Below are 26,265 nucleotides of genomic sequence, written 5' to 3'. Positions count from 1 at the left end.
AAACTCAGCCTTCGTACACAGAAGCTGTAAGCTTCCATAGATCAAAGGGTTGTTTCCGAGTAAGGTACACCTCTAACCAATATTCTTTGTTTAGCTTCCCAAGATAAACAGGAGCTAGTCTTCAGTTCTTAATGCAAGTTAAATTGCAAGCAATTGTCAGTCTGAAGTTAAAAGGACAGCTTTGCAATCAAACAGTGCTGTTTACAGAACAAAAGGCTCTGACACAGCACAGGGCTGACTGCTCAAGATGTATGGCACAAGTCAATGGAGTTATCAGACTAGAGCTAGACAACACTGTCCAAGTTATTTAGAACAGAAATCTACAGCACGTTACAGGCACTTTCAGCCCACAATATTGTGCCGACCATGTAACCTACTCTAGAAACCACCGAGAATTTCCTTAGTGCATAATCCTTTATTTTTCTAAGCTCCATGTACCTATCTATGAGGCTGTTAAAAGACCCTATTGTACTTAGTTCAAGGAAATTTGTAGGCCAGATTGATACTATCACTTAGCACATCAAATGGCTGATCTATCAATAGTTGGAAGATTTGACTGCCCAGAGAGTCAGCATTCAAAGCATTAATTGTGGGTATCTGAGAATTTTTTAGACTGCCTGTGTGAAAAGGTATCTGGGGCAGGGGGAGAGGAAGAGTCACGTGTGAAGACACCCTACTGGCAGCTTCCTGTGATGCGTTGAGCTGCATTCACAACACTGCAGCTTCTTGCGGTCACTTGCAGAAAGAACAGTTGCCATATCAAGCCGTTATGCAGTCAGATAGAACGGTTTCTATAGTGCATTGATAAATTTGGTATAGGTTGACAACAACATGCCGAATTTCATGGTAGCTCCAATTCAGAAATAACATTTTCCATAGTCTCCCTAGGAACACAGTTAGATTCCAATGGGACAAGCATCTGAAGAGCAATTGTAGCACTTTCATCTATGATGATATAAAAAAATAAATACTCAATGTTCAGTTTAATACCCAAAATGCAGCCTTCCAGTGAAAGCAACATCTTTTTACAAATATCCAAACACAGCCAAATTTCTGAAGGTACTTCACATGATCAAATAAAATATTACACAGGGACACTTGCAATAGGGTTTGATCAAAGAGATGTGTTTGAAGGAGTAGGCTATCAGAACCAAATTTAATATCACTGGCATTTGTCATAAAATTTGTTTTCAGCAGTACTTTGCAATGCATAACAATAAAAACCATAAAATACAATCAGTATATATAAAAATAAAGCAGTGCAAAAGGGAAAATTATGACATGGGTTCTTTGTCCATTCAGAAATCTGATGGCAGAGCGAAAGAAACTGTTCTGAAAATGTTGAGCGTGTCCTCAAGCTCTTGTACCTCCTTCCTGATGGTAGCAATGAGAAGGGGGCATGTCCTGAGTGAGGCATCACCTTTTGAAGGTGCCCTCGATGCTGGGGAAGCTAGTATCCATGATGGACCTGGCTGAGTTTACAACCTGCTGCAGCTTATTCTGATCCTGTGCAGTGACCCTCCCCAATACCAGACAGTGAGGTGACCAGGAAGAACATGCTGTGTGGTACAACAACGGGGACAAGAAGATTCACAACATATGCCGCCGAAACTTTCTAACTGCCACATAAATTAGGTGCATAAGATGTGGTCAAGTCCTCAGAATTCCTCATCAGCCAGAAACCCTGTACAGATGATTTGGTCCTGATCCTGTTGGTATGGGAACAGTTCAACTAGACTCCTGAACCAGCGTGGGTAACTTCATTCAACACTGAACCGATTCGACAACCTAACAATTCATTCTCAAGGATTTTACAATCATGTTCTCAGAGTTATTTATTTACTTATTCATTATTACTTTTGTTTTTCTGCATGTCTTCTTTTGCACATAGGCTTTGTCAGTATTTGTTTCATTTCTCATTTCTCTGTTCCACTGTGAATGCCCGCAGGAATATGAATCTGAGGATAGTATATGGCAACATATATATAATCTAATAAATTTACTTTGAACTTAAAGAGGGTTTTAAGTGCTTGCAGATAAAGGGCAAGGCTGTTGTGAAATTTGAACATCTGGATAAAATTTTAATTGCAGGACTAAAATTTAAATTGGAAGACATTTCAAGGAATCTACGCCATGTGATCATATTGCAGCAAATGAGAGGAGTGTCAATGATCAAAAATATTAATTTAATGGTTATAAATTTATGGGAAAATGCACATGCCAGCCCCAGCGAACCTCAAACATAATGACACAGCAGGGTTGTACAATAAACCTGTCACTTCAGTGAGTATCACATAACATTAATGGTAAGTGTGTGTCACCAGTGACACCCGCACGTTTCTACAGATGCACTGTGGCCAGCATTCTAACTGGTTGCATCACACACTAATATATATAGTTTTAAAATACGTATGTGCGCACACACACAATAATTTAGTTTTATTATTACGTTTTGCAGTGTACTGCTCACACAAAACAACAGATTTCAGAACATATGCCAGTGATAGGGCAAACATCCAGAGATTGGAGCTCATATTCATGCCAGGAACATGACCCAGCTCAGCAATCTGAATGGAACAATCTTCTGCTCCATGGCTGTACAATGCCAAGGGAACAGCCCTCATCACAACTGATCTGCTTGCTCAGAATCCAGTGGAGGCAAAAATCCATCTGTATTAATAGGCAGACTTTGAAAATAAGACCAAACTGAAACACATACAATGCCTTGTAAAAGTAATCCACCCTTTGTTCACATAAAGCAGCAATATAACCAGAGACTTTGATCAATTTAACCAAGATATTTTATTTGTGAATCACATGCCCTCTCCCCCGCCCCCACAACAGCATTGGAAAAAAAACAGGAAAAATTCTAAAGCATTAAAAACAAAAAAAAATTCATAAGCTGTCAGCCGTCCAAAGTATTCATCCCTCTTTGCTCAGTACTGAGTTGAACCACCTCTCGTAGCTATTGTATCCAGTGGATAAGTCTCTTTGCACAATGTGATGGTGCAAGAGTTGCCCATTCCCTCTTGCAAAATTGTTCAAGCTGTGCCAAGTTAGTTGGGGAGCGGTGGTGGACAGATATCTTGAAGTCTTGCCACAGATGTTCAATCAGGTTAAGATCAGGCATCTGAATGGGTTATTCAAGGACACCAGTTTTCTTCATTCATGGCAGTGTGGCGTCGTCCTGCCGAAAGATGAACCTCCACCCTGGTTTAAGCTTTCTGGCAGAAACTAGCAGGTTTTAAATCCAGGACCTCTCTTTATATATCAGCATTCATCTTCCCATCAACCCCAACCAGACTTCCAGTCCCTGCTGCTGAAAAGCATCTCCGTAACATGTAACCTCCACTGTACTTTACAGTAGGGGTGGTGTTACGTGCCTGATGCCCAGTATTAGATTTACACCATACGCATCACTTAGTGTTGAGGCCAAAAGGTTCCATTTTAGATGTGTCCAACCTTCTTCCACATCTTTACAGTATCTTCTAAGTGACACTTTGCAAAGTCTTTGCAGGCAAGGGTATACTCTTTTTTTAAAAAAAAGTCATGGCTTCTTCCTTGCCACTCGACCATAAATACCCCTTTTTGTGCAGATGTGAGGCCATGAACTTCATCTCCAGAGCAGCCACTGAGTTCTGCAGCTCACTCAGAGTGACCGGGGCATTACAGTAGCCTCTCTCACACGTGCCATTCTTTCTGGTGAGCAAGTTTACAGCAGCAGCCTGACCAAGGCAGTGTGGCTGTGGTTTCATATTTTTCCACAATGAACTGCACTGAGGCACGTTCAATACATTTGAGAGGGTCTTGTACCCTTCCCCAAATTTGGGCTTCTCTATTATCATTTCCCTGACTTGTCTTGAATGCTTTTTTGCCTTTATTTTGGTATGGTCTGCTGAACCTCGAGGGATATTTATTCAAGTGATCCTCCATCTTTCTCCATCAACAATGAGGAGAATTGCACAGTACTGCACCCGAGGAAAGCTAGCGTAGTAATTACAAAAGGAATGAAAACATTTTCAGCCTCACAATTCTGATTTTAATTTTTAGTAAATTGTTGACAGGTTTTGGAATTTTTCTTTTGATTTGACATGATGCATAATAATCCTGCTTCAATATTTTAGAAAATCAGGCAATAAAATGTGAAAATAGTTGTGGGGACTGAATACTTTTCATGGCACTGAAGAACAGCCCCATGCTAAGGAGATGTTATAGCAGGTGGGTGTCAAACGGTAGGTTATAGGCTCTCTACTAACACCATTCCCAACTTCCACATGCCCAAAATAGGTAGAGGACTCAACGTTCTGCAATCACTTTTCCCAGATTGGCATACCAGGCCCAGAGATTCTAAAAAGACCAAATAAAAATATTGAATGCAGACATCCCACGAGTATGCACTGTCAACATTCAAGTGTAATAAGTAATTCACACTGAACTTCATCAATAGCAGCAATGAGGACAAGTGGCTGTTTGAGGCGTACTGCAAAATAACCTCACAATCAATGTCAGTAATACCAAGGAACTGGTTGTGGACTTCAGGAAAGGGAACACACACCAGTCATCATTGAGTGGTCAGCAGTGGGGAGAATGAGCAGTTTCAACATTTCAAAGGATCTCTCCTGGGCCTAACCACAAAGACACACCTTAGGCCCCAATGAATTATGAATTTGAGACAAGTTGCTATGCCAAGGAGCATTCTGCCACGTTGCATCACAGCCAGGTACAGACACTCCAAGGCCCAGATCACAAAAGGCTGCAGAGAGCTGTAGATTCAGCCAGCACAACCCTCCTCAGCATCAAGGACATGCTCAAGAGGTGGTGCCTCAATAAGGCAGAATCTGTCACAATCAGGATCAAAGTTCAGAGGAAATTTATCATCAAACTACATAAATGTCACCTTGTGATTCATTTCCTTGCAGGCATACTGAGTAATTAGCCAGTGGTGGTGTAGTACCATCACCAATGGTCAGCTCCTTGCACATCGGTGCTATGCTAAGCATCGAGCTAGCAACTCTTGACTCGTAAGACAAAGTCAAATGCTACAGAAGCAGCAAAAATGCCACCTGTTGCACCACAAGGAGCGAAAAGGAACAACACTCAGTAAATTCTGTAAGTATAATAGGATCAATGAAGACTGCACTAACTACAGTGCAAAAGACAAAAAGCTATGCAAATACAAAAAGAAAAAAAAGAAATAATAAGAAGAAAATAACTATTTTCAGAAAACATTCGAATACACTTAGTTTACTACTACCTTGGACAAGGGGGAAGAGGAATAACACTCATTAAAAATCCACACAATAATCAGATAAAACTTCTAAAGATACAATTTTATCAACAAAAACAGGATTCAGCACTGCACACAAGCATATGCGATTCTGGTAAGTACACACCACTAATCTTAAAGAGAGCACAACCCAGAGAAATGAAGACACTATCACTATTGAAGGAAAAGTCAACCAACGAAAGAGCATGACCCTCCATGGAAGACATCTCCATGATCTGAGCAGACTAGATGTTGACAATGAAGTGCCAAACTCCTGGCCCAGAGTTGGAGACCTCTTCACAGAAACAAAGGGGTTCCTTGTAGCAATATAGGACCTGGCGGTTAACACAAAAAAAACCCATCAAAAATACATTAACAAAAGCCCAACAGATTCAAGATGATAAATGCAGAAAATGCTGAGAAAAAACAGAAACAATCCAACACATTATAGGATCCTGTAGCCATTTAACACAATCTGTACCCTTACTCAGGCACAAACAAGATTAATCGGAATCTTGCTTTAAAATAGAAACTGAGATGAATTCACATCTCACTACAAATACAAGCCTGACCCAGTTTTAGAGTCAGAATACCACAAATTATATTATGACCGATCAGTTATTACAGAAAGGACAACCCATAATAACCATTGTAGACTGTATCAACAAAAAAAATCGATTTCCTTTTAGCCTATTCTCTCCTTTGCCCAACATCACCCTAATTCTCCTAATAAAATTTAAAAAAAACATTGTAGAGATGACATACAGTGGATTGAAAAGCTTGAGCACACAGACATTAAGAAAGAGGATGTGTTGAAGCTTTTGGAAAGCATCAAGTTGGATAAGTCTCCAGGAGTGGACGAAATGTACCCCAGGCTACTGTGGGAAGCGAGGGAGGAAATTGCTGAGCCTCTGGCAATGATCTTTGCCTCATCAATGGGGAGGGGGGAGGTTCCAGACAGTTGGAGGTTTGCAAATGTTGTTCCCTTTTTCAAGAAAGGGAATAGAGATCGCCCAGGAATTTATAGTCCAATGAGTCTTCCTTCATCAGCTAGTAAATTGATGGAAAAGATCCTGAGAGGCAGGATTTATGAACATTTGGAGAGGCATAATATGATTAGTAGTAGTCAGCATGGCTTTGTCAAGGGCAGGTTGTGCCTTACGAGCCTGATTGAATTTTTTTTGAGGACGTGACTAAACACATCAATGAAGGTAGAGCAGTAGACATAGTGCATATGGATTTCAGCAAGGCATTTGATAAGACACCCCATGCAAGGCTTATTGAGAAAGTAAGGAGGCATGGGATCCAAGGGGACCTTGCTTTGTGGATCCAGAACTGGCTTACCCACAGAAGGCAAAGAGTGGTTGTAGACAGGTCATATTCTGCATGGAGGTCAGTGACCAGTGGTGTACCTCAGGGATCTGTTCTGGAATCCCTACTCTTCGTGATTTTTATAAATGACCTGGATGAGGAAGTGGAGGGATGGGTTAGTAACTTGGCTGATGACACGAGAATAGGTTAAGTGAACTTGGCCTTTTCTCCTTGGAGTGACAGAGGATGAGAGGTGACCTGAAAGACGTGTATAAGATGACGAGAGGCATTGATCGTGTGGACAGTCAGAGGCTTTTTTCCCCAAGGCTGAAATGGCTATCACAAAAGGGCACAGTTTTAAGGTAAACACAAAGTACACTGCAGATGCTGTGTCAAATCAAGACGTACAAAAAAGCTGGATGAACTCAGCAGGTCGAGCAGCATCCATTGAAAGAAGCAGTCAATGTTTCGTCAGTCCTGACGAAGGGTCTCAACCTGAAACGTTGACTGCTTCTTTCAAAGGACGCTGCTCGACCTGCTGAGTTCATCCAGCTATTTTGTACGTCACAGTTTTAAGGTGCTTGGTCGTAGGTACAGAGGAGATGTCAGGGGTAATTTTTTTTTTATATAAACGCAGAGAGTGGTGAGTGTGTGGAATGGGCTGCTGGCGATGGAGGCAGATACAATAGGGACTTTTCAGAGACTCCAGGATAGGTAAATGGAGCATAGAAAAATAGAGGGCTATAGGTGACCCTAAGTAATTTCTAAAGTAAGTATGTGTTTGGCACAGCATAGTGGGCTGAAGGACCTGTATTGCGCTGTAGGTTTTCTATGTTTCTGCACATTCAGTAAGCACTGAAATTCATGACTGTAACCTTCCATTATTTCTTGATACGATCCAAGTTGAGCAAATTGTCCTTGGGTACCATGTCAATATGCCATGCTTCTCTTGAGCAGAGGCAACAAAAAATGAAATTTAAATCCGTTGCTAGCTGTGCTTGGGTCAGCTTCCACATTGAAGCTTCGTCACTATTAGCTGGGGAGTACCGTGCACAGCAACGGAGCAGGCTGCCACGTATTGCTAGACTTTGCCTGTACTCCATACAGCTCAGTATATTTACTTACTGCTCTCACCACCCTCTGAAGGAAGAAGTCCCCTCTCGGGATCCCCTTAAATATTTTTACCTTTAACTTCTGGATGCAGTCCCACCTAACCTCAGTAGAAAACGCCTGCTTGCACTTCACAATTTTGCATACCTCTATCAAATCCTCACTCATTCTCCTACACTCCAAGGAATAAAGTCCTAACCTATTCAATCTTTCTCTGTAACTCAGGTCCTCAAACATCCTTGTAAAATTTTCACTGCACTGTTTGAAGCTTTTTGACACATCTTTCCTGAAGGTAGGTGACCAGAACTGTACACAATACTCCAAATTTAGCCTCAGCAACATGATGTACAACATCAACATAACATCCTAACATCAGCACTCAACACTTTGTTTTATGAAGGCCAATGTGTCAAAACCTTTCTTTACAACCCTATCTAAAAACGATGGCCTGGATCCAAGTTAGAATTGGGAGAATAGATCAATTGCACATTCAGCACTTTAAGCCTGTGGCCACTTTGCAGACAAGTTTATTTACATGCAATAAATACATTGCATCAGGAAGATAAGGGATTACACTGTGGGGTGGTATCATATGAGACAGTTTTAAACAGCATTTATGAAGAAAACCTTTAAACTTCTACAATATTTACTACAGTACCTGTGTTTACGTGTACTTAATTTCTACATTACTAGTGTAAAGGGGGTTTCTTCTTTTTCCTTTGTTACTGTGTATGTAATCAAAATGGCTTCTTTGTTTTGTTAAAAGCAGGAATGCTTCTTTGTTGCGAGAGAGTGCTGGAAGCTTGTTTGGGTTAAAATTCACTGATAATGAGAATTGTATTCCTTTGTAAACCAATTGGGATTAATGTTGTTCTTTCTTCTGAGTCTGTAAGCTATTTTTGGCGGGCTTTTGGGGAGATCGGCGCGAGGGTTTGAGAGAGAGAGGACGCGATGCTGTAAGCTGGGCGAGGAACGGACCCCAAGCAGGGGTCCGAGGCCAGGAGGTACTTGGAGGAGAGGAGATGAAGCTAGATGTGCTTGGTTGACCACTTCGGATGGTCCTAAGCTGCAGGTCAAGGGGTTCAGAGGGGATCGAATGGTGGCCAGAAGACTTCAGTAATTGAGCTCCAACGGATGTGCATGAAGTGGTTTGGACTTTGATAAGTTTGGCGCCTTTTCTTTATTTTTTTCTTCATATATACTGTATCGTTATTAATCACTTAGTTATAGTAACCTTTATAAATTGTACTCATTTAATCGCATATGGTGTACGGTCTGTTTTTGGGCGAGGCGGGGACATCACACAGCACCCACACCAGCTGATTACCCAGTTTGGCGGGGCCGAAGGCTGCTCCCCCTAGACGAGAACGAGCTGAGCGAGCCTCAGGCGACCCCGGGGTCTATTTTCAGCTGCCCAGGACAGAGGCCGAGTCTACTGGAGACCGTGTAGTACGGCACGCATGCTGCTCCCTCGTGTTTACTCAGAAGACAAATTGTATTGTGTTTGTCTGCAGACTGCTGCAACATTCATGGACTCGGGGACCATATTGTGTGTGTGCTTGCATTTTACTGCTGTCTTATACGCGCTATGTCTGCCTCGTGCTGTATATGACTGTTGGTACTGTTTTGCACCTTGGCCCTGGAATAACACAATGATATTTATATCTAGCAATGATAAAGGAACTGAAATGTACTTTACAGTCTGATTGTAAGTGACATGGAGATAAGCAACAAGATTATGGTGTTTCTCTGCACCTGCTAGCCACTGAACAGATCGGAGATGGGTGTACGTTCAGGAGGTATTGCGGTTACCACACTGCAGTGTACTGACAATGCACAATGAATGGTCAGGAAAGGCTCTGTGTGAAGCTGCCTGCTCAGCACTAAGCGCCTGCAAACTTCAGTGTCACTCAAATTGTGGAGATTAATATTATCCTCCTTACTGTGTTTGCAGGAGGTAAATAGTCAGATGATTCACACTAAAGCACAGCAAGCCATAGACCTGCCTTAATAGAGATTTAAGTATTTATTTTGGCTACCCTATTATAAAAAAAGATGTGGTTAAACTGCAAGTAGTGGAGAGAAGATTTATGAGGCTGTTGCCAGGACTAGAGGCCTGAGTTAGAGGGACAGGATGTCCAGGCTGGGTCTTTATTCCTTGTAATCTAGGAGAATGAAGAGCAAGCTTGTAAAAATGTTTAAAATTGAGAGGTATAAATAAAGTGGAGCCAATAGTCTTTTCCCCCACAGTAGGGGAGTCCAACACTAGAGGCCACGGATTTATGGTGAGAGGGGAAAGATTCAAAAGGGACCGAAGGTGCAACAGTTTAAATGCAGAGGCAGTGAGCACATGGAACAAGCTGGCAGAGGAGGCAGCTGAGGCAGGTACAATAGGATCATTTGGACAGGTACTGTTGGACTTGGTGACATTGATCTTTGGAAGACAAGAATGAGGTGTGAATCTTGGTGATTACAAAAAAAAGAAAAAAGTCATGGTCTGTGTAAAAGACAGTCCTCTCATACCAGTGACAACAATTAACTAACAAAATATCCAGATTCATGTGGCACGACACCTGCTGCAGAAAAGCTGAGAAGCCTCTGGAAACACAGGATCCACAATACTACAAGTACTAGAACACTGATTTAACAGTTACTCGTATACAGGGGATGTCGTCAAAATTATAAGCATAGCAAAGTTAAACTATGAGGAAAGTAGTAGCAACATGGAGTTGAGGGGCACTGGAAACTGGGACGAGCCAGGTGAGTACCATGGACCAGTTGGGGCGAAAGGCCTGCATGCACTGCTATGCTAAGACTATTATCATTACTGACTTGCAAGGGAAAATCGCCAATGTTACCTGCCAATCTACATCAGTGAAAAATCAACAATCATGAAGATGCACAGAGAGGAAGAAAAGGGTAACCAGTGGGAGCACTTTACCCTCTAAAATGAAAGTACCTAAACCATAGATCTTGCTGTGGTCAATTTTGAACTCAGGCATTGTTTGGAAGCGCGAAAGCCAAGGCTGATGTGGGAGGCTCGGAATCCAGTCTTGGCAGACATTACACACCTGTTAAGTACCCTCCTGCTCAGAACAATGGGAGCACGTGCTTGACAGCGAAAAGGTCTTGCTGCCCGAGCTAGGGATTTCTGCATTCAGAGCTGCACTCCCACGGGGCTCAGTAAAACAGACCTCACAGGCAGAGGGAAAAAACCATTGCAGATTCAACATGAAGACTAATCTACATTTAAACTTCAAATCTTCTTTCAAAGCGATCTAGCTTTCCTCCAATTAATTTTGAAGCTAAATTTGACTAAACAATGTTGGAATACTGTAACTCGAGATGAGAAATCCTAAGCCCCAAATTAAAGAGACTCAGAAGGCACAATGGCAATCAGCTTTATATCAATGCAATCTTTTTTCTGAAAGGGTAGATTGGGGCTGTAGGGAGGAAATCGGAGTCACACCCGAAAGCCAACAATGACTGCTGGCAGCAATGCTGGAGAATGCTGCTCACCGTCTGCTTCATAGCAAAGATCTGGCTGACTGAACACAGAAAATAATTTATAAATACAGTAGTTAATTGAATAAAATCGGCTCTTTTCTCAGAGTGAACTATGTTTTCTTTATTAATGAAATTATTACCAAGTCACAAATTGTTGATGAAATACACAAGGCTTTTCCCCTCTTGATTAAGCTTCTGTAAAAAGCATCGGTGTGAAATCAATTCTGCTTAAACTGTCTGAATCACCCCATGGCACCAAACTGCCAGGAGGGTCCCTAGACTATGCTGAGAAAAATACTTGCTTCATTCAATCCTTAGGAAAAGTGCTTTCACAAACAAAGTAATTTTTATTAGTTACTGTTATAATGCAGTCAATATTCAAACTTAGTACACAGCAATGGAATAATGACAAAATAATTTATTTTCAAGTTGTAATCAAGGCAAGTATTGGCCAAGGCAGAGGTAACTCACCTGATCTTTGGGATCTTTTCAGACCAAACAGTGCACAGAACAGTAGAACAGAGGCACGGGTCTTTCAACCCACATTGTTGTTCCCAGTTAATTAAAAGTCTAACCAAAAGCTAATCCCTGCTACTTATACAATGCATATATCCCTCCATTTTCTGCACTTTAATATGCCCAAGAGTCTCTTAAGCACCTCTTCTGTATTTGCCTCGACTATATCCCTACTAGCATGTTATCACTCTAAAAAAAATCTTGCCCGCACATCTCCTTAGAACTTACCTCCCTCACTAAGTGCAAACCCTCTAGTATTAGACATTTCGAACATAAGACATGGGAGCAGAATTAGACCATTCAGTCCATCAAGTCTGCTCTGCCATTAATCCATTCTCTTGCCTTCTCCCCACAACCTTTAACACTTCGACTAATCACGAACCTATCAACCTCCACTTTAAATATACTCAATGGCTTGGCCTTCACAGTCGTCCACGGCAATTAATTCCAGTTTCAACATCCTCTGGCTAAAGAAATTGCTCATCTCTGTTCTAAAGGGACGTACTGCCCTCTGCTCCTAGAAACTGATATTCACGCCATCGGGTTGGAGACTATAGAAAGCATCTTCTCCACGTCCACGCTATCTAGGCCTTTCAATATTCCCCAAGTTTCAATGAGACTGCCACTCAACCCCCCCCCCCCCACAGCCCAGAGCCTTCATACACTCTTCATATGTTAACTTTTCATTCCTGGGAGCAGTCTTGCGAATGTCTAATGTCAGCACATCCTTACATGTGGGGCTCCCACCCTTAAAGCTGCCCACAATAAGGGAGCTTCAATGTTTAATCTTGAAGATGCACCCCTGTCATGCATTACCACTTTCAAAACAACACTACAGCATCAGCCTACACCATGCTGGAACCTACATTTGCCATTTAGGCGACTGCTGTTAACTGGGCCACAACTATTGTCAGTAATCTGTCACCACTTCAGAGTAATACAGCAATTAGTGGCAACAACTTAAACTTATCTCCATATTAGGCTCCGGTGCTTGTGCAAAGATCTCACATTAATTCCAGGAAACATACACTAAAGTAAATAGTCCAGTGGCAGGGAAGAAGTTTAAAAAGTTGCATGCAATTCATTTGACTTCAACTGGGCTGAATTAAATTGATGAGGAATAAATACTAATAAAGCAACTTAACAGCAAAGACTAATGGCTCAGTTGGGTGGCGGGGTGGAGATACATCCCTACCAAAGGAGGTGCAAGGCACTCCTCTCCTCCGTTAGCCAGCAGGTCACCTCTGAGTAAGGTGTAGCTCCTGCTCCGATCAGGGTCATGTGACGCCAAGGGAGCAGATGGTGGATGGTTGCATGAGAAGCTGGTGCATTTCACAAGTCCCGGTTACATGACCACTGAGACCAGGCAGACAATTTCTGAAGAGAATTAATAACACCCGTGTTCGTCCATTTTATAAAGACTCTGCACAGAAGTCAGCGTGGCCATCAGAGGCCTACCGAAGCTAGGAGCACGAGTGTAAAAAGCCATTCTTTATTCAGCGAGGGGTGTGTGTCGGTGTCAAAGCCTACAGCAGTCAGTTGATGGAATAAAGGTTCACAAGATTATGAGAGGCATAGATAGAGTGGACAGAGAGCATGCAGTGAAGATGAGAGGGGGGCGGCATCAAAGGGGATGTGAGGGGCAAGTGTTTTTTTTTACTTAGAGAATGGTGGCCTGGTATGCACTGCCTGGTACGGTGGTAGAGGCTGGCTGACGTTTTGGGCCAAGACCCTTCTTCAGGACTGAGAATGCCAGAATAAAAAGGTGGGTGGGAAAAGCCAAGGGCTAGAGAAGGAATCCGACAGGAGAGAAGAGTGGACCATAGGAGAAAGGGAAGGAGGAAGGGATCCAGGGGGAGATAACAGGCAGCTGAGAAAAGGTAAAAGTTAGAGTGGAGAAATTGTTTACCAGGAGCAGAAATTGATATTCACGCTATCTGGTTGGAGACTGCCCTGAATACAAGATGTTGTTCCTCCACTGAGCGTGGCCTCATCTTGACACAAGAGGCGGCCGTGGATTGACATGTCAGAAACGGAATGGGAATTGTTTGGTCTAAATCCACGTGCAATCCGGATTAGCCGAGGTGGCAAATTTCCTCAACTCATTTCCAGTTACAGAAATTCCAGTGCAATTCAATCCACTGTCTCACTGGGCCAACCACTCTAAGGCACTGACTGAACCACTACATAACATATCAGGAGACATCACAAGTTTACACACTTATAGAAAACAATGTCCAGATTTTCAGCACTGAGAACTGAACCTTTCAAAAGCTTCACACAACTTAATACTTACAGAATGCTTTCAAAAGCATCAAAAAATGCCAGCCTTTCATCAGATTCAGCAACAACCTCTTGACAGAGAATAAAATGAATGCACTCCAGTTCTGTGACTTCCAAATAGACCAATGTCAAGCTCACAGACCAAGAACAAAAGTATTAAGACAGGAGTAGGTTACTCAGCTCACGTGACTGCACAGAGTGGGAATACGGATCCACAACTCTTTGAAAGTAGTGTTACAAGTAGATAGGGTGGTAAAGAGAACTTCTGGCACATTGCCCTTCATAAATCAAGACAGGAGTTGGAATGTAATGTTGAAGCTGTACAAGACAATGGTGAGGCTGAATCTGGAGTATTGTCACCTATTCAAATGTCTTAAATGTTGAAATTGAAAAATCCACTTCACAGGAGCTCAGTCTACACTCTCACCATCCTACATGTGAAGTTCCTCCTCAAGATACTTTTAAACAGCTTACCTTTCACCCTTAACCCCTGACCTCTAGTGGTAGTCTCATCCAATCTTAACAGAAAAGACTGCAATAATTCCTCATATACCTCTTATACGATCTCCCCTCATTCTCCTATGCTCCAGGGAATAAAGTTAAACCTTTCCCCATAACTCAGGTCCTCAAGTCCCAGCAACTTCCTTCTAAATTTTCTCTGAACTCCTTCACTGTTACAGATATCTGCTGAAGGTAGGTAACCAGATCTGCACACAATACTTCAAACTGGGCCTCACCGATGTCATAGGGTTGGTCAGTAGTGGCACCAGCACCACACTTCGAGGTGGACGGCAGCAGTGTCTGCACACAATAAAGGCCTGGCAATCTACTTCCGTATCCTGACGTGAAAACCCTACGGACAACTACACTATCCATAGGGTCGCCATGAGTCACTGATGACTCGACGGCACTCATCAACATCTTATACATCTTCAAAATAACACCCCAACAATTGTACTCAATACCCTGATTCTTGAAGGCCACAAACTCTCTTTACTTGTGACAGATTCAAGGAATTATGAAATGTTATGACTTCATTCCCTGGAGCCAGGAGAATGAGGGGAGACTTTTTATAGAGCTTTTTCTCCTCAGGTTGGGTGAGACTAGAACTGGAGGTCAGAGGTTTAAGGTGAAAGATTTAAGAGGAATATGAGGGGGTATTTTTGCACTCTGAGGGTGGAGCAAGTGTGGAACGAGCTGCAGCTGTAGTGTTAAAGCAGGTCCAATTGTAACATTTAAGTTTGGATAGGGACATGGATGAGAGGGGTACGGAGGGCCATGATCTGGGTACAAGTAGGTGGGACGAGGCAGGCGCTAGGATAAGATCAGGGATGACTGTCTACTTCCCACATTACCCTTTGATTAATATTTAAAAACCCGTCCATCTCACAGAGCAACACTGTCAGAAACAAACCCACCTATTGTCTGTGCCAATCAAGGTGTCCACTTAAACTAGGCCTATTTGTCGACATTTGGCTGTACCCTCTAAACCAGGGGCTCCCAACCTTTCTTTGAGCCATGGACCAATGCGATTAAGCAAGGGTCTGTGGACCTCAGGTTGGGAACCCCTGCTTTAAACCTTTCCTTTCCAGATTCTTATCTAAATTCGAGGGCCGAGCTAAGTGATGATGGCGCTAAACAGCCACTTCTTTGCTTGCATCTTCGGAAACAGCTCCATTTCTACCTTTGGTGTCTCTTCTGTCCTTAAGACCCTGACCTGGAGGTACACTCTGACTTCTGTCCTTTTCTTCTGAAGACCCTGACCTGGAGGTACACTCTGACTTCTGTCCTTTTCTTCTGAAGACCCTGACCTGGAGGTACACTCTGACTTCTGTCCTTTTCTTCTGAAGACCCTGACCTGGAGGTACACTCTGACTTCTGTCCTTTGCGGGAACGGGACCTGCCCTCAGGACCTCACAATCGGCCACTGTCTGATATCCCAAGAACGAGGCCTGGAAGACCAGTGCACCTTCAGGGTGCTGGATTGGCACGGCTCTGGAGGCAGGCCAATGCCCCTGACTGAGGCATCACAGGAGAATACGGAACATCGTGAGCAGCGGGTTAGCTGCCGTGTGTCCAGTGCGCAGAGCTCTCGAAAAGTGACAACAGGCTTTTAACATAATAAATCAGCGAGTTGCTTGTTATGTCTCCCCTCTTGTTGTGAAACGGTGACACCTTTTTCCCCCTATTTGGAGGGGGGGGGGGAGAGAGAGAGCCTGTGTATGTCGAATTACCAGGTGAACAAGTCGTCTTTGGGGTACTGCAAGCCTGTGTCTTTACTGGTGCTTTGCTGCATGCTCCAGTGCTCAGTGGAGGGTGCCGATGCCTTTTCGCTGGTGGGGGGGGGGGGGGGGTCATTGCCTTGCTGTAGTTTGTGCTGGGGGGGCACTTTTAACTAACATTTCTAATGTTCTAACATTAGAACATTGGGGGGCTTTGGGGTTCTAACATTTAACTGCTGTTCATTCTTTGGGCACTGTTTTTGTGGATTTTGCAAAGAAGAAGAATTTCAGGGGGTATATTGTATACGTTCCTCTGACATTAAACGTACCCATTGAAACCTATAGAAATGTGTCTTAAATATTGTTATTGTACCAGCCTCAACTACTTCTTCTGGAAGCTCATCTCATAAAGAGGCAGCCCTCAGGGTCCTTTCAAATCATTCCATTCTCACCTTAAACCAATGCCCTCTAGTTCTTGCTTCCATTTTCCCTTGGGGGGGGGGGGGGAGGTCTCACATGATTTTATACACATTTTGTACTTTGATCACCGGAACAGCCCTATCACCATGCCCTCCTTGGGTAGATGATGCTAAATATCTGACAGTTGTCCTGAAGGGCCAACCCCTTTATTTGGGATCGTGATGTCTAGTACAAGACATCAAAGCAGGGGAGACATTAACCTACGCAGATTGGGGCGTTGATTTTTGAGCATTTTCATTCTGTCTGCCATGTCAGACAGGACATTCCAGTAGCCATCCAGTTCCACTTGACTTCCAAATTACATATCAACATGGCCTCCACTACCACCATTATAAAGGCCAAACTCAGGATGGAGGAGCAACAGCTTGAATTCTACCTGGTAGCGTCCAACTTAAGGACATCAACATCAATTTCTCTTTGGTAATTACCCTGCCATTCCCACTCTCTCTCCAGCTCCCTTCCTCCTTCCCTTTCTCCAATGGTCTACTGCCCTCCATCAGATTCCTCCTTCTTCAACCTTTACCTCTTCCACCTATCACCTCTCAGCTTCTCACTTCATCATGCTTCCCACATCCAATTATCATCTCAGCTGCCAGCTGTTTCTTCAGCCTTCCACTCCAGTCCTGTTGCAGGGTCCTGACAAGAAACATAGACTGTTTATTCCTCCCTTTATAGATGCTGAGTTCTTCCAGCATTGTGTGTGTTGCTCTGGATTCCCAGCATCTGCAGAATCTTTTGTGTTCATGTAGCTCCCTCAGTGATGAAGTACAGATTGTCCCAAGCTTTTGGAATCCTGTTCAGAATCAGGTTTAATATCACTGCCATTAATCATGAAATTTGTTGTTTTGCACCAGTACATCACAATACATAATTTTTAAAAACCTACAAATATATATTGTTCATTAAGTGCCGTGTTATATGACATGGGTGATCACAGTCTTTCCATGATCATGTTCTTGGAATTTTTTTCTACAAAAGTGGCTTGCTTTGTCTTCTCCTGGGCAGAGCCTTTACAATACGAGTGATCCCAGCTGCTGTCAATACTCTTCAGAGACTGTCTGCCTGCCTGGTGTCAATGGCCACATAACCAGGACTTGCGATAAGCGTGATCCCAGCTGCTCGTAGGACCATCCACCACCTGTCCCATGGCTTCACGTGACTCCGATTGGGGGGGAAGAAGCTAAGCAAGCGGTACAGGCTAGCGAGGGCAAGGAGCATCTTACACCTCCTCTGGTACAGATGTATCTTATCTCCATGCAAAAAAAATTTTAATTAAATAAGTACGCAAAAGCGAGAAAACAGAAAAAAGTGAGATAATAGATAACCGACAGTAGGTGCAGGAGTGGGCCATTCGGCCCTTCTAGCCAGCACCGCCATTCACTGTGATCATGGCTGATCATACACAATCAGTACCCCGTTCCTGCCCTCTCCCCATCTCCCTTGACCCCGTTATCTATAAGAGCTCTATCTAACTCTCTCTTGAATGCATCCAGAGACTTGGCCTCCACTGCCTTCTGGGGCAGAGCATTCCACATATCCACCACTCTCTGGGTGAAAAAGTTTTTCCGCATCTCGGTTCTAAATGGCCTACCCCTTATTCTTAAACTGTGGCCTCTAGTTCTGGACTCACCCATCAGCAGGAACATGCTTCCTGCCTCCAGTGTGTCCAATCCCTTAATATTATATGTTACAATCAGATCCCCTCTCATCGTTCTAAATTCCAGTGTATACAAGCTCAGTCGCTCCAATCTTTCAACATATGACAGTCCCGCCATTCCGGGAATTAACCTTGTGAACCTACGCTGCACTCCCTCAATAGCAAGAATGTCCTTCCTCAAATTTGGAGACCAAAACTGCACACAATACTCCAGGTGGGGTCTCACCATGGCCCTGTACAGCTGCAGAAGGACCTCTTTACTCCTATACTCAATTCCTCTTGTTATAAAAGCCAGCATGCCATTAGCTTTCTTCACTGCCTGCTGTACCTGCATGCCTGCTTTCATTGACCGGTGTACAAGAACACAGAGATCTCGTTGTACTTCCCCTTTTCCTAACTTGACTCCATTTAGATAGTAATCTGCCTTCCTGTTCTTGCCACCAAAGTGGATAACCTCACATTTATCCACATTAAACTGCATCTGCCATATATTTGCCCATTCACCCAACCTGTCCAAGTCACCCTGCATTCTCATAACATCCTCCTGACATTTCACACTGCCACCCAGCTTTGTGTCATCAGCAAATTTGTGTTCATGGAACATTCAGAAATCTGATGGTGGTGGGGAAGAAATTGTTCCTAAAAAGTTGAGTGTGTCTCTTCAGACTTCTGTATCATTTAAAATGTGAGCAGTTCCCAAGTTGGAAATACCAGCAGGAGCAGTGTTCCAAGGCAGCAGTGGTATGAAACCTCAGAGCAGCCAACTGCTATACATTGCAAATTGCACAGGTGGAAACAGATGCTGGCAATCTAAGAGACAACATAGTGCTCAGCAAACAGAAGATAGACCGAGAAGTTACCATCCTCTGATGCACAAAGCGGCTGAGAATAAAGATCCAAAAATTACCCCAAATCCAGGAGTACATCTTTATGATCAGAGACGAGCAGAAGCAGCAAATGGCATGATGCCCTGACTCATGTCCTGGAAGAGCCTTTGGTGGGACTGCATACTTTGGTGGTCATGCTCAGAACTTAGTATCAGAAAGGAATTGATAAAGACGTGGGTGCACGGGGAAGGCAACAGCCACTTTGTGGTGCTGTGAAAGAGTCAAGCAGAATTGTCTGTATAATTTGAGCACCATTCTCCTCTCTTCCCTTGGACAGCAAACCTGGCATTATGAAACCACACAGAAGGAAAATTAAGGACTGCAAAAGAAATAACAATGAAACAAGTACATTCTTTCCAAGAGGGAGAATACAAAAGTACATCTCAAAAGAAAGCATAGTTCTAATTAAGCTGTTTAATTAGCTTGGCAAATTGCAGGCCAAAGGACCAGAACAGCAAAGGATGCTCTGACCCACTCTAACCTCAGTCGCTCTCTGTCTTGAATACAGCATCAGAATCAGGCTTAATGTCACTGACATATGTCGTAAAACTTGCCGTTTTGCTGCAGCAGTACAGTGCAACACAAAAATAAATTACAATAAATAGATATAAATTTTTAAATTAAGTAGTGCAAAAAGAGTGAGGTTGTGTTCATTGCCCACTTAGAAATCTGATGGCAGAGGCAACATTGGAGTGTGTCTTCAGGCTCCTGTACCACTTCCCTGAAGTTAACAATAGAAGAGGGCATATCCCGGATGATGGGGGTCTTTAATGATGCTTGAAGTATTGCCTTTTCAAAATACCCTTGATGATGGGGAGCATCACAAAGCTGCATATAAAGTGACTAGTAAGTAACATGGACAAGTGCAGAAAAGGAAGTTAATGAATAACAAGATATGGTTATGTCATTCTCAAAGTAGTGGAAGATCTAGAAAATGTGGTTTGTATATACTAGGCTTGGAGATTGTGAAACAGATTTACTCGAAGCCTTGCTGCTGCTTGGAATTTAGTAAGAGACTCCTTGGCTGAGGTTTGTACAATAAAACATTGAGAAGCAAGAAAATTTCCATTGTTTGGCAAGTCGAGGGGCAAAGGGAAATGTCTTAAGTACAGAGGATTCTGGTTAATTGGGCCATTGATTAATCGGGACAGCTGCTTCTCTGGGACACTATGGGGACAGGAATCTGTTGCCAGTTTCCAATTAGTGTCAGTCCTGTGTGCAAAAATCACTGGTTTTTGTCACTAAAAAAACTGCTTTGCTCACTGCAGTTTTAAGCTTTGAAGATGCTAGAAACTGCCTGGAGTAAAAATGAAATGATTTCATTATTTCAGCAAATTAGAAACTACAAAGAATTTGAAGATAATTATTTAGAATGTTACAATGACAATGACGAATTGGAGGATGCAATCATCAAAAGCATTGTACGGAGGCAGTCCATAATCTGCACAGGGGGCCGGTGCTAATTCTGCTCATTTACAGTCAGTCAAAAGAACACTGCAGTGTGCACTGAATCAATTCTTCTATTGATAAATATTACAAACTAATACAGTTTTATAGTACACTAGTAGTATAAATAGACTTCTAATTGGTTCTGTATTTCATTTAAATATCGTTATTCAGCTAAACAGCTGTTTTTAAACTATCTCCATGAAACTTTGGTCAACTAGAGCAGCTGCTTAACTGGGCCAAAATGTACTGGTCCCTATGTGTCCCAGTAAACCAGAATCCACTATATTAGCCACATCCTTCAGTCACGATGCTGGCAAACTTCAGTTACAAGTTCACAACATTTGTTCAAAGATGTCAGCTTGCCACAGCAATGAACAATCAGAAGTTAAGATTTCACTTGGGGGCTGGAATCAGTTTAAAAATAACTCTAACTTATTCAATGTAGTCATGAATACACCCCATAAACTAAATTATAACATATTACTCATTCCTAACCATTTAGAATTCTACGTGAATTAAAAGTGGAACACAATGTACTTTGACCACCAGACTTCTTGAATTGAATCAAGATTGAAAGAACATCTTTGTAAACTTTTGGCCTCACCTATCAAAATCCAAACTGCTTCAGTTCAAAGTAAATTTATTATCAATGTACGTATATGTCACCATATACTACTCTGAGATTCCTTTTCTTGCAAGCATTCATAGTAGAACAAAGAAATACAGTTGAATCAATTAAAAACTACACACTAAGACAAACAACCAATGTGCAAAAGGCAGCAAACTGTGCAAAGACAAAACTAATAATAAATAAATAGAGAGTTGCTGGAAATCTGCAAATAAAACCAAAAAATGTTGCAAATACTCCACAGATCAGACAGTGTCCATCAAAGGAGGGACAGCCGACATGTGATAAAATTGCTTCTAGAAAATTATTGAATCTCTGTATCACAGATGCTGGCTAACCTGCAGAGTATTCACAGCTTCTTTTCAAATTTCTGGTCATAACCAACCAACTAGACTGTTCGAGCTTTCCTGCAAATACTTCTAATGAACAAGGGGATCCACCTTGTAAAAACAGGGGCATACTGTAAGAGATTCCACAGATGAAAATCATGAGCAACACACAAAGTGCTGGTGGAACTCAGCAGGTCAGGCAGTATCTCTGAAAGGAAATGAGCAGTTTTGGGCCAAGTCCTGATGAAGGGCTCAGCCCAAAATGACGATTACTTACTTCCCTCCGTAGATGCCGACTGACCTGTTGAGCTCCTCCAACATTTTGTGCATGTTGTAAAAATATTCTGTTGTATTTCTTCTATAGGACCTCAATAAAAGTAAATAGCTAGCACATTTCAAAGCAAGCTACAATAAAACTTACAATGGAGAACAATATTCCAGAGCACAGAAATTTCTTCTTAAAGTACACTTATTATCAAAGTATGTATACATTATACAACCTTGAGATTCGTCTCCTACAGGCAGCCACTAAACAAGAAACCAGAAAGAATCCATTAAACACACCCAAAGTGCAGAGAGAGGCAAAAAACAAATCATGCAAACAATAAAATGAGTTAGAACAAAAGTGAGTGGCTAGACACAAAGCCTGGAGCAGGCCCACAATCTTGGCCTCAATTCAGCACGTAACGTCCAGAGGTTAGATCACTGAAACCATTAAAAACTGTAGATTAATAGTGACAGTTGTCTGGAACAGGTGTCCTATGCCTGTTCCGATTGTATGTAATTCATTTCACACATTATTTCTGCAGTCAGATGAATATGTCAAATGAAGCCATTCAGCCTACTGCTCTATTTTTATAGTGTTTTTTTTAAACTTAAGTATTCCTAACTCTCACATGTTTGTCACCAATTCGCTCCAACCACCCTCTAGCCATTTAACACACAGTCAACATAACACACTCTCCATCACCGAGAGCGTACACGATACGCTATCGCAGGAAAGCAGCATCTATCATGCTCTCTCCTTACGGCTGCCTTCAGGAAGAAGGTACAGGAGCCTCAGGACCCACACAACCAGGTTCAGGAACAGTTATTACCCCTCTACCATCAGGCTCTTGAACCAGAGGGGATAACTTCACACCCCACCACTGAAATATTCCCACAACCGACAGACTCACTCAAGCTCTCGATATTTGTATTTGCGGTTTGTTGTCTGTAGGCACGCTGATTGTTTGTGCACCCTATTGGCTCGTGGATTAACTGTGAATGCTCGCAAGAGAATCAATCGCATGGTGTTGTGCAAACATGATGAAATCTGCAGATGCTGGAAATTCAAGCAATACACACAAAATGCTGGTGGAACGCAGCAGGGCAGGCAGCATCTATAGGGAGAAGCGCTGTCGACGTTTTGGGCCGTGACCCTTCGTCAGGACTAACCGAAAGGAAAGATAGTAAGAAATTTGAAAGTAGTGGGGGGAGGGGGAAATGAGAAATGATAGAAGACCGGAGGGGGTGGGATGAATCTGAGAGCTGGAAAGGTGATTGGCAAAAGTGATACAGAGCTGGAGAAGGGAAAGGATCATGGGACGGGAGGCCTCGGGAGAAAGAAAGGGGGGGGACACCAGAGGGAGGTGGAGAACAGGCAAACAACTAAATTTGCCAGGGATGCTGTAAGAACGGGAGGAGGGGCATTAACGGAAGTTAGATAAGTCAATGTTCAATCGCATGGCGTCTGTGTGTGTATCAATCGCATGGCGTCTGTGTATCAATCGCATGGCGTCTGTGTATCAATCGCATGGCGTCTGTGTATCAATCGCATGGCGTCTGTGTATCAATCGCATGGCGTCTGTGTATCAATCGCATGGCGTCTGTGTATCAATCGCATGGCGTCTGTGTATCAATCGCATGGCGTCTGTGTATCAATCGCATGGCGTCTGTGTATCAATCGCATGGCGTCTGTGTATCAATCGCATGGCGTCTGTGTATCAATCGCATGGCGTCTGTGTATCAATCGCATGGCGTCTGTGTATCAATCGCATGGCGTCTGTGTATCAATCGCATGGCGTCTGTGTATCAATCGCATGGCGTCTGTGTATCAATCGCATGGCGTCTGTGTATCAATCGCATGGCGTCTGTGTATCAATCGCATGGCGTCTGTGTATCAATCGCATGGCGTCTGTGTATCAATCGCATGGCGTCTGTGTATCAATCGCATGGCGTCTGTGTATCAATCGCATGGCGTCTGTGTATCAATCGCATGGCGTCTGTGTATCAATCGCATGGCGTCTGTGTATCAATCGCATGGCGTCTGTGTATCAATCGCATGGCGTCTGTGTATCAATCGCATGGCGTCTGTGTATCAATCGCATGGCGTCTGTGTATCAATCACATGGCGTCTGTGTATCAATCACATGGCGTCTGTGTATCGCATGGCGTCTGTGTATCAATCGCATGGTGTTGTGTGTGTGTACCCCAACCCATACATTTGATAATAAATTTACTTTGAACTTCGACAACTCTGCAAACAATAAAACAAAGTACTTGGTCTGATGGCATGCTCACAAGCAAATGAACAAAGATTCCACTCTGTTACAAAGATGCATGAAATCTACCAATTCCAAGGATTGCAGGCATTTTGGTTTCCATTTCAAAACTCACAGCATGAAAGCAATAATTTCCTAGTCATGTTACTGCCATCCCACCAATTCCCATAGAGAAGGTGCTCACAGCTCAGTACATGCCTCTTTACACCAGGTCTTTATCAGCAGAGGGTACAAAGATTTATGAGAATGTTATTGCAGTGATGTTGCTGGGGCTCAGGAATTTCAAATATGCATAAAGAACAGACAGGCTGAAGTTCACTTGATGAGGCAGCAGGTTGAAGGAGGGTATCCCAACCACTGTGTAGTACACAAATTGGAATTTCATTTGCTGGAGGTAGTTGAGAAGCGAGCAGCTACCCCCATTCTGCATCTACTACAGCCCTGCCTACCCCACAGTACCGTCTCCACCCCTCCCAGAAAACAAATCAAGCACAAACCCACAGCAGCTCTAACCAACTTAAACAGCAGCATCCCTGTTGCCACACTCAGCCTCCACAACGACAAGGCGCATCGTTGATCTTCTCCCCCTCCCTGCATCATAACGGACTCCGCACAGTGTCCACGACGGGGGTGGAAGGGGCAGATAAGAAAGATTCTCCCCTTCTTGGGATTCTGCTTCGTGTACACGGGGGAGGTGTATTTCCTACCTTCGCTCGGCTTCTGGCATGTGTAGATCTGTCAGCCTCTTCTGCCCAGATGGCTGGGGGTGGGGAGTCTCTGATAGCCTCTCCCCTCCCCCACTACACTGCCTCTCTGTTTATCCAACAGATTCCCTCCTCCATGGTGTTCTGCTTTGTACGGGGGAGGGCATATTACCCCTCCCTGGATTTTTTGCTTTGTGCAGGAGGGGTGTGGGGCATCTGACAGCTTCTCCGTACATCGGAGCGGATTCGCCAGGCTCTCCCATCGCTAGGGCGGAGGGGTGTGGACGGAAAGCTTCTCCCTACCCTCCCCTCCCCTCCCCTCCGCGGAGTGCTACTCACTGTTGCTGGACTTGAGGTCTCGGTGGATGATGGGCACGATGGCCTCGGCGTGCAGGTAGCACATGCCCCGGGCGATCTGCACGGCCCAGTTGACGAGGGTGCCGGGCGGGATGCGGCGGCCGGCCAGCGCCCGGTTGAGGGGGCCGCCCTGCGCGTACTCCATCACCAGGCACAGGTTGGGCTCCTGCAGGCAGACGCCGCGCAGCGCGATGATGTTGCGGTGCTGCAGCATGGCGAAGAGGCGGGCCTCCCGCCGGGCGCTCTCGGCCGTAGCTCCGGCCTCCTCGTCCGGGTCGCGGCGGGCCGCCTTCACGGCCACCGGCCGGCCCCGCCAGGTGCCGCGGTACACCTTGCCGAAGCCGCCCACGCCGATGATCTCCTGCAGGCTCAGCTGGCTGAACTCGATCTCGACGGCTCCGACCTGCTGGTCGGCCGGGCCGCTCCTGGGCCGCGCCGGCTGGCGGCTCACGTAGTTGGCGGGGAAGATGCCGACCCGCTCGCCGATCTTGCCCGTCCACCAGCCCTCGTCGCCCGACACCTTCGCGTCGGTGGACAGCACCTCGAGCACGTCGCCGCGCCGCAGGCTCAGCTCGTCCTCGGCGCTCGCCTCGTACTCGAACACGGCCGTCCAGAAGGGGCCGGCGAGGCCGAGGCCCGAGTCGGGGCCCGGGCTGTCGCCGCCGAAGGAATCCATCGCGGCCGCCGCCTCAGGGCCCGAGCCGGGCGAGAGGAGGAGGAGGAGCGGCGGCCGCCACCGCCGCCTTCTTCAGCCGGTCCCCAGCCGCCGCTGCTGCCGCTGCCGCCGCCGGCCGTCCCCGCGCCCCTTCCGCCTCCATGGACGCGGCCCCGCTTCTCGCCCGAGGAATCCGCTCCTTCCCCCCGGCGAGGCGACGCTGCAGCTCCGGGAGCGGGGCCGAGGCGAGCACAACCCGACCCGACCCGCCCCCTCCCCGTCCGCCGCCTCCCATTGGCCCGCCTCCGTCATCTGACGGCGAGGGGCGGGGCCGAGGCGAGCACAACCCGACCCGACCCGC

General features: G+C 44.5%; 1 protein-coding gene across 1 annotated transcript in view; it reads right to left on the bottom strand.

Moving 5' to 3' along the window:
• LOC132403289 (mitogen-activated protein kinase kinase kinase 21-like) overlaps positions 1-26,061 on the bottom strand; it is a 155,563-nt gene extending 129,502 nt beyond the window's left edge. The window contains exon 1 of the mRNA XM_059986731.1: positions 25,232-26,061. Coding sequence (XP_059842714.1) covers positions 25,232-25,925 — 694 coding nt within the window. The 5' untranslated portion in view covers positions 25,926-26,061. The remainder of the gene's footprint in view (positions 1-25,231) is intronic.
• Between the last annotated feature and the right edge of the window lie 204 nt (positions 26,062-26,265).

This window comes from Hypanus sabinus, chromosome 12 (assembly GCF_030144855.1).
Source record: "Hypanus sabinus isolate sHypSab1 chromosome 12, sHypSab1.hap1, whole genome shotgun sequence".
Classification (NCBI taxonomy): Eukaryota; Metazoa; Chordata; class Chondrichthyes; order Myliobatiformes; family Dasyatidae; genus Hypanus; species Hypanus sabinus.
Note: the sequence above shows the minus strand (reverse complement) of the source record. Positions and strands in the feature narration are given on the sequence as shown.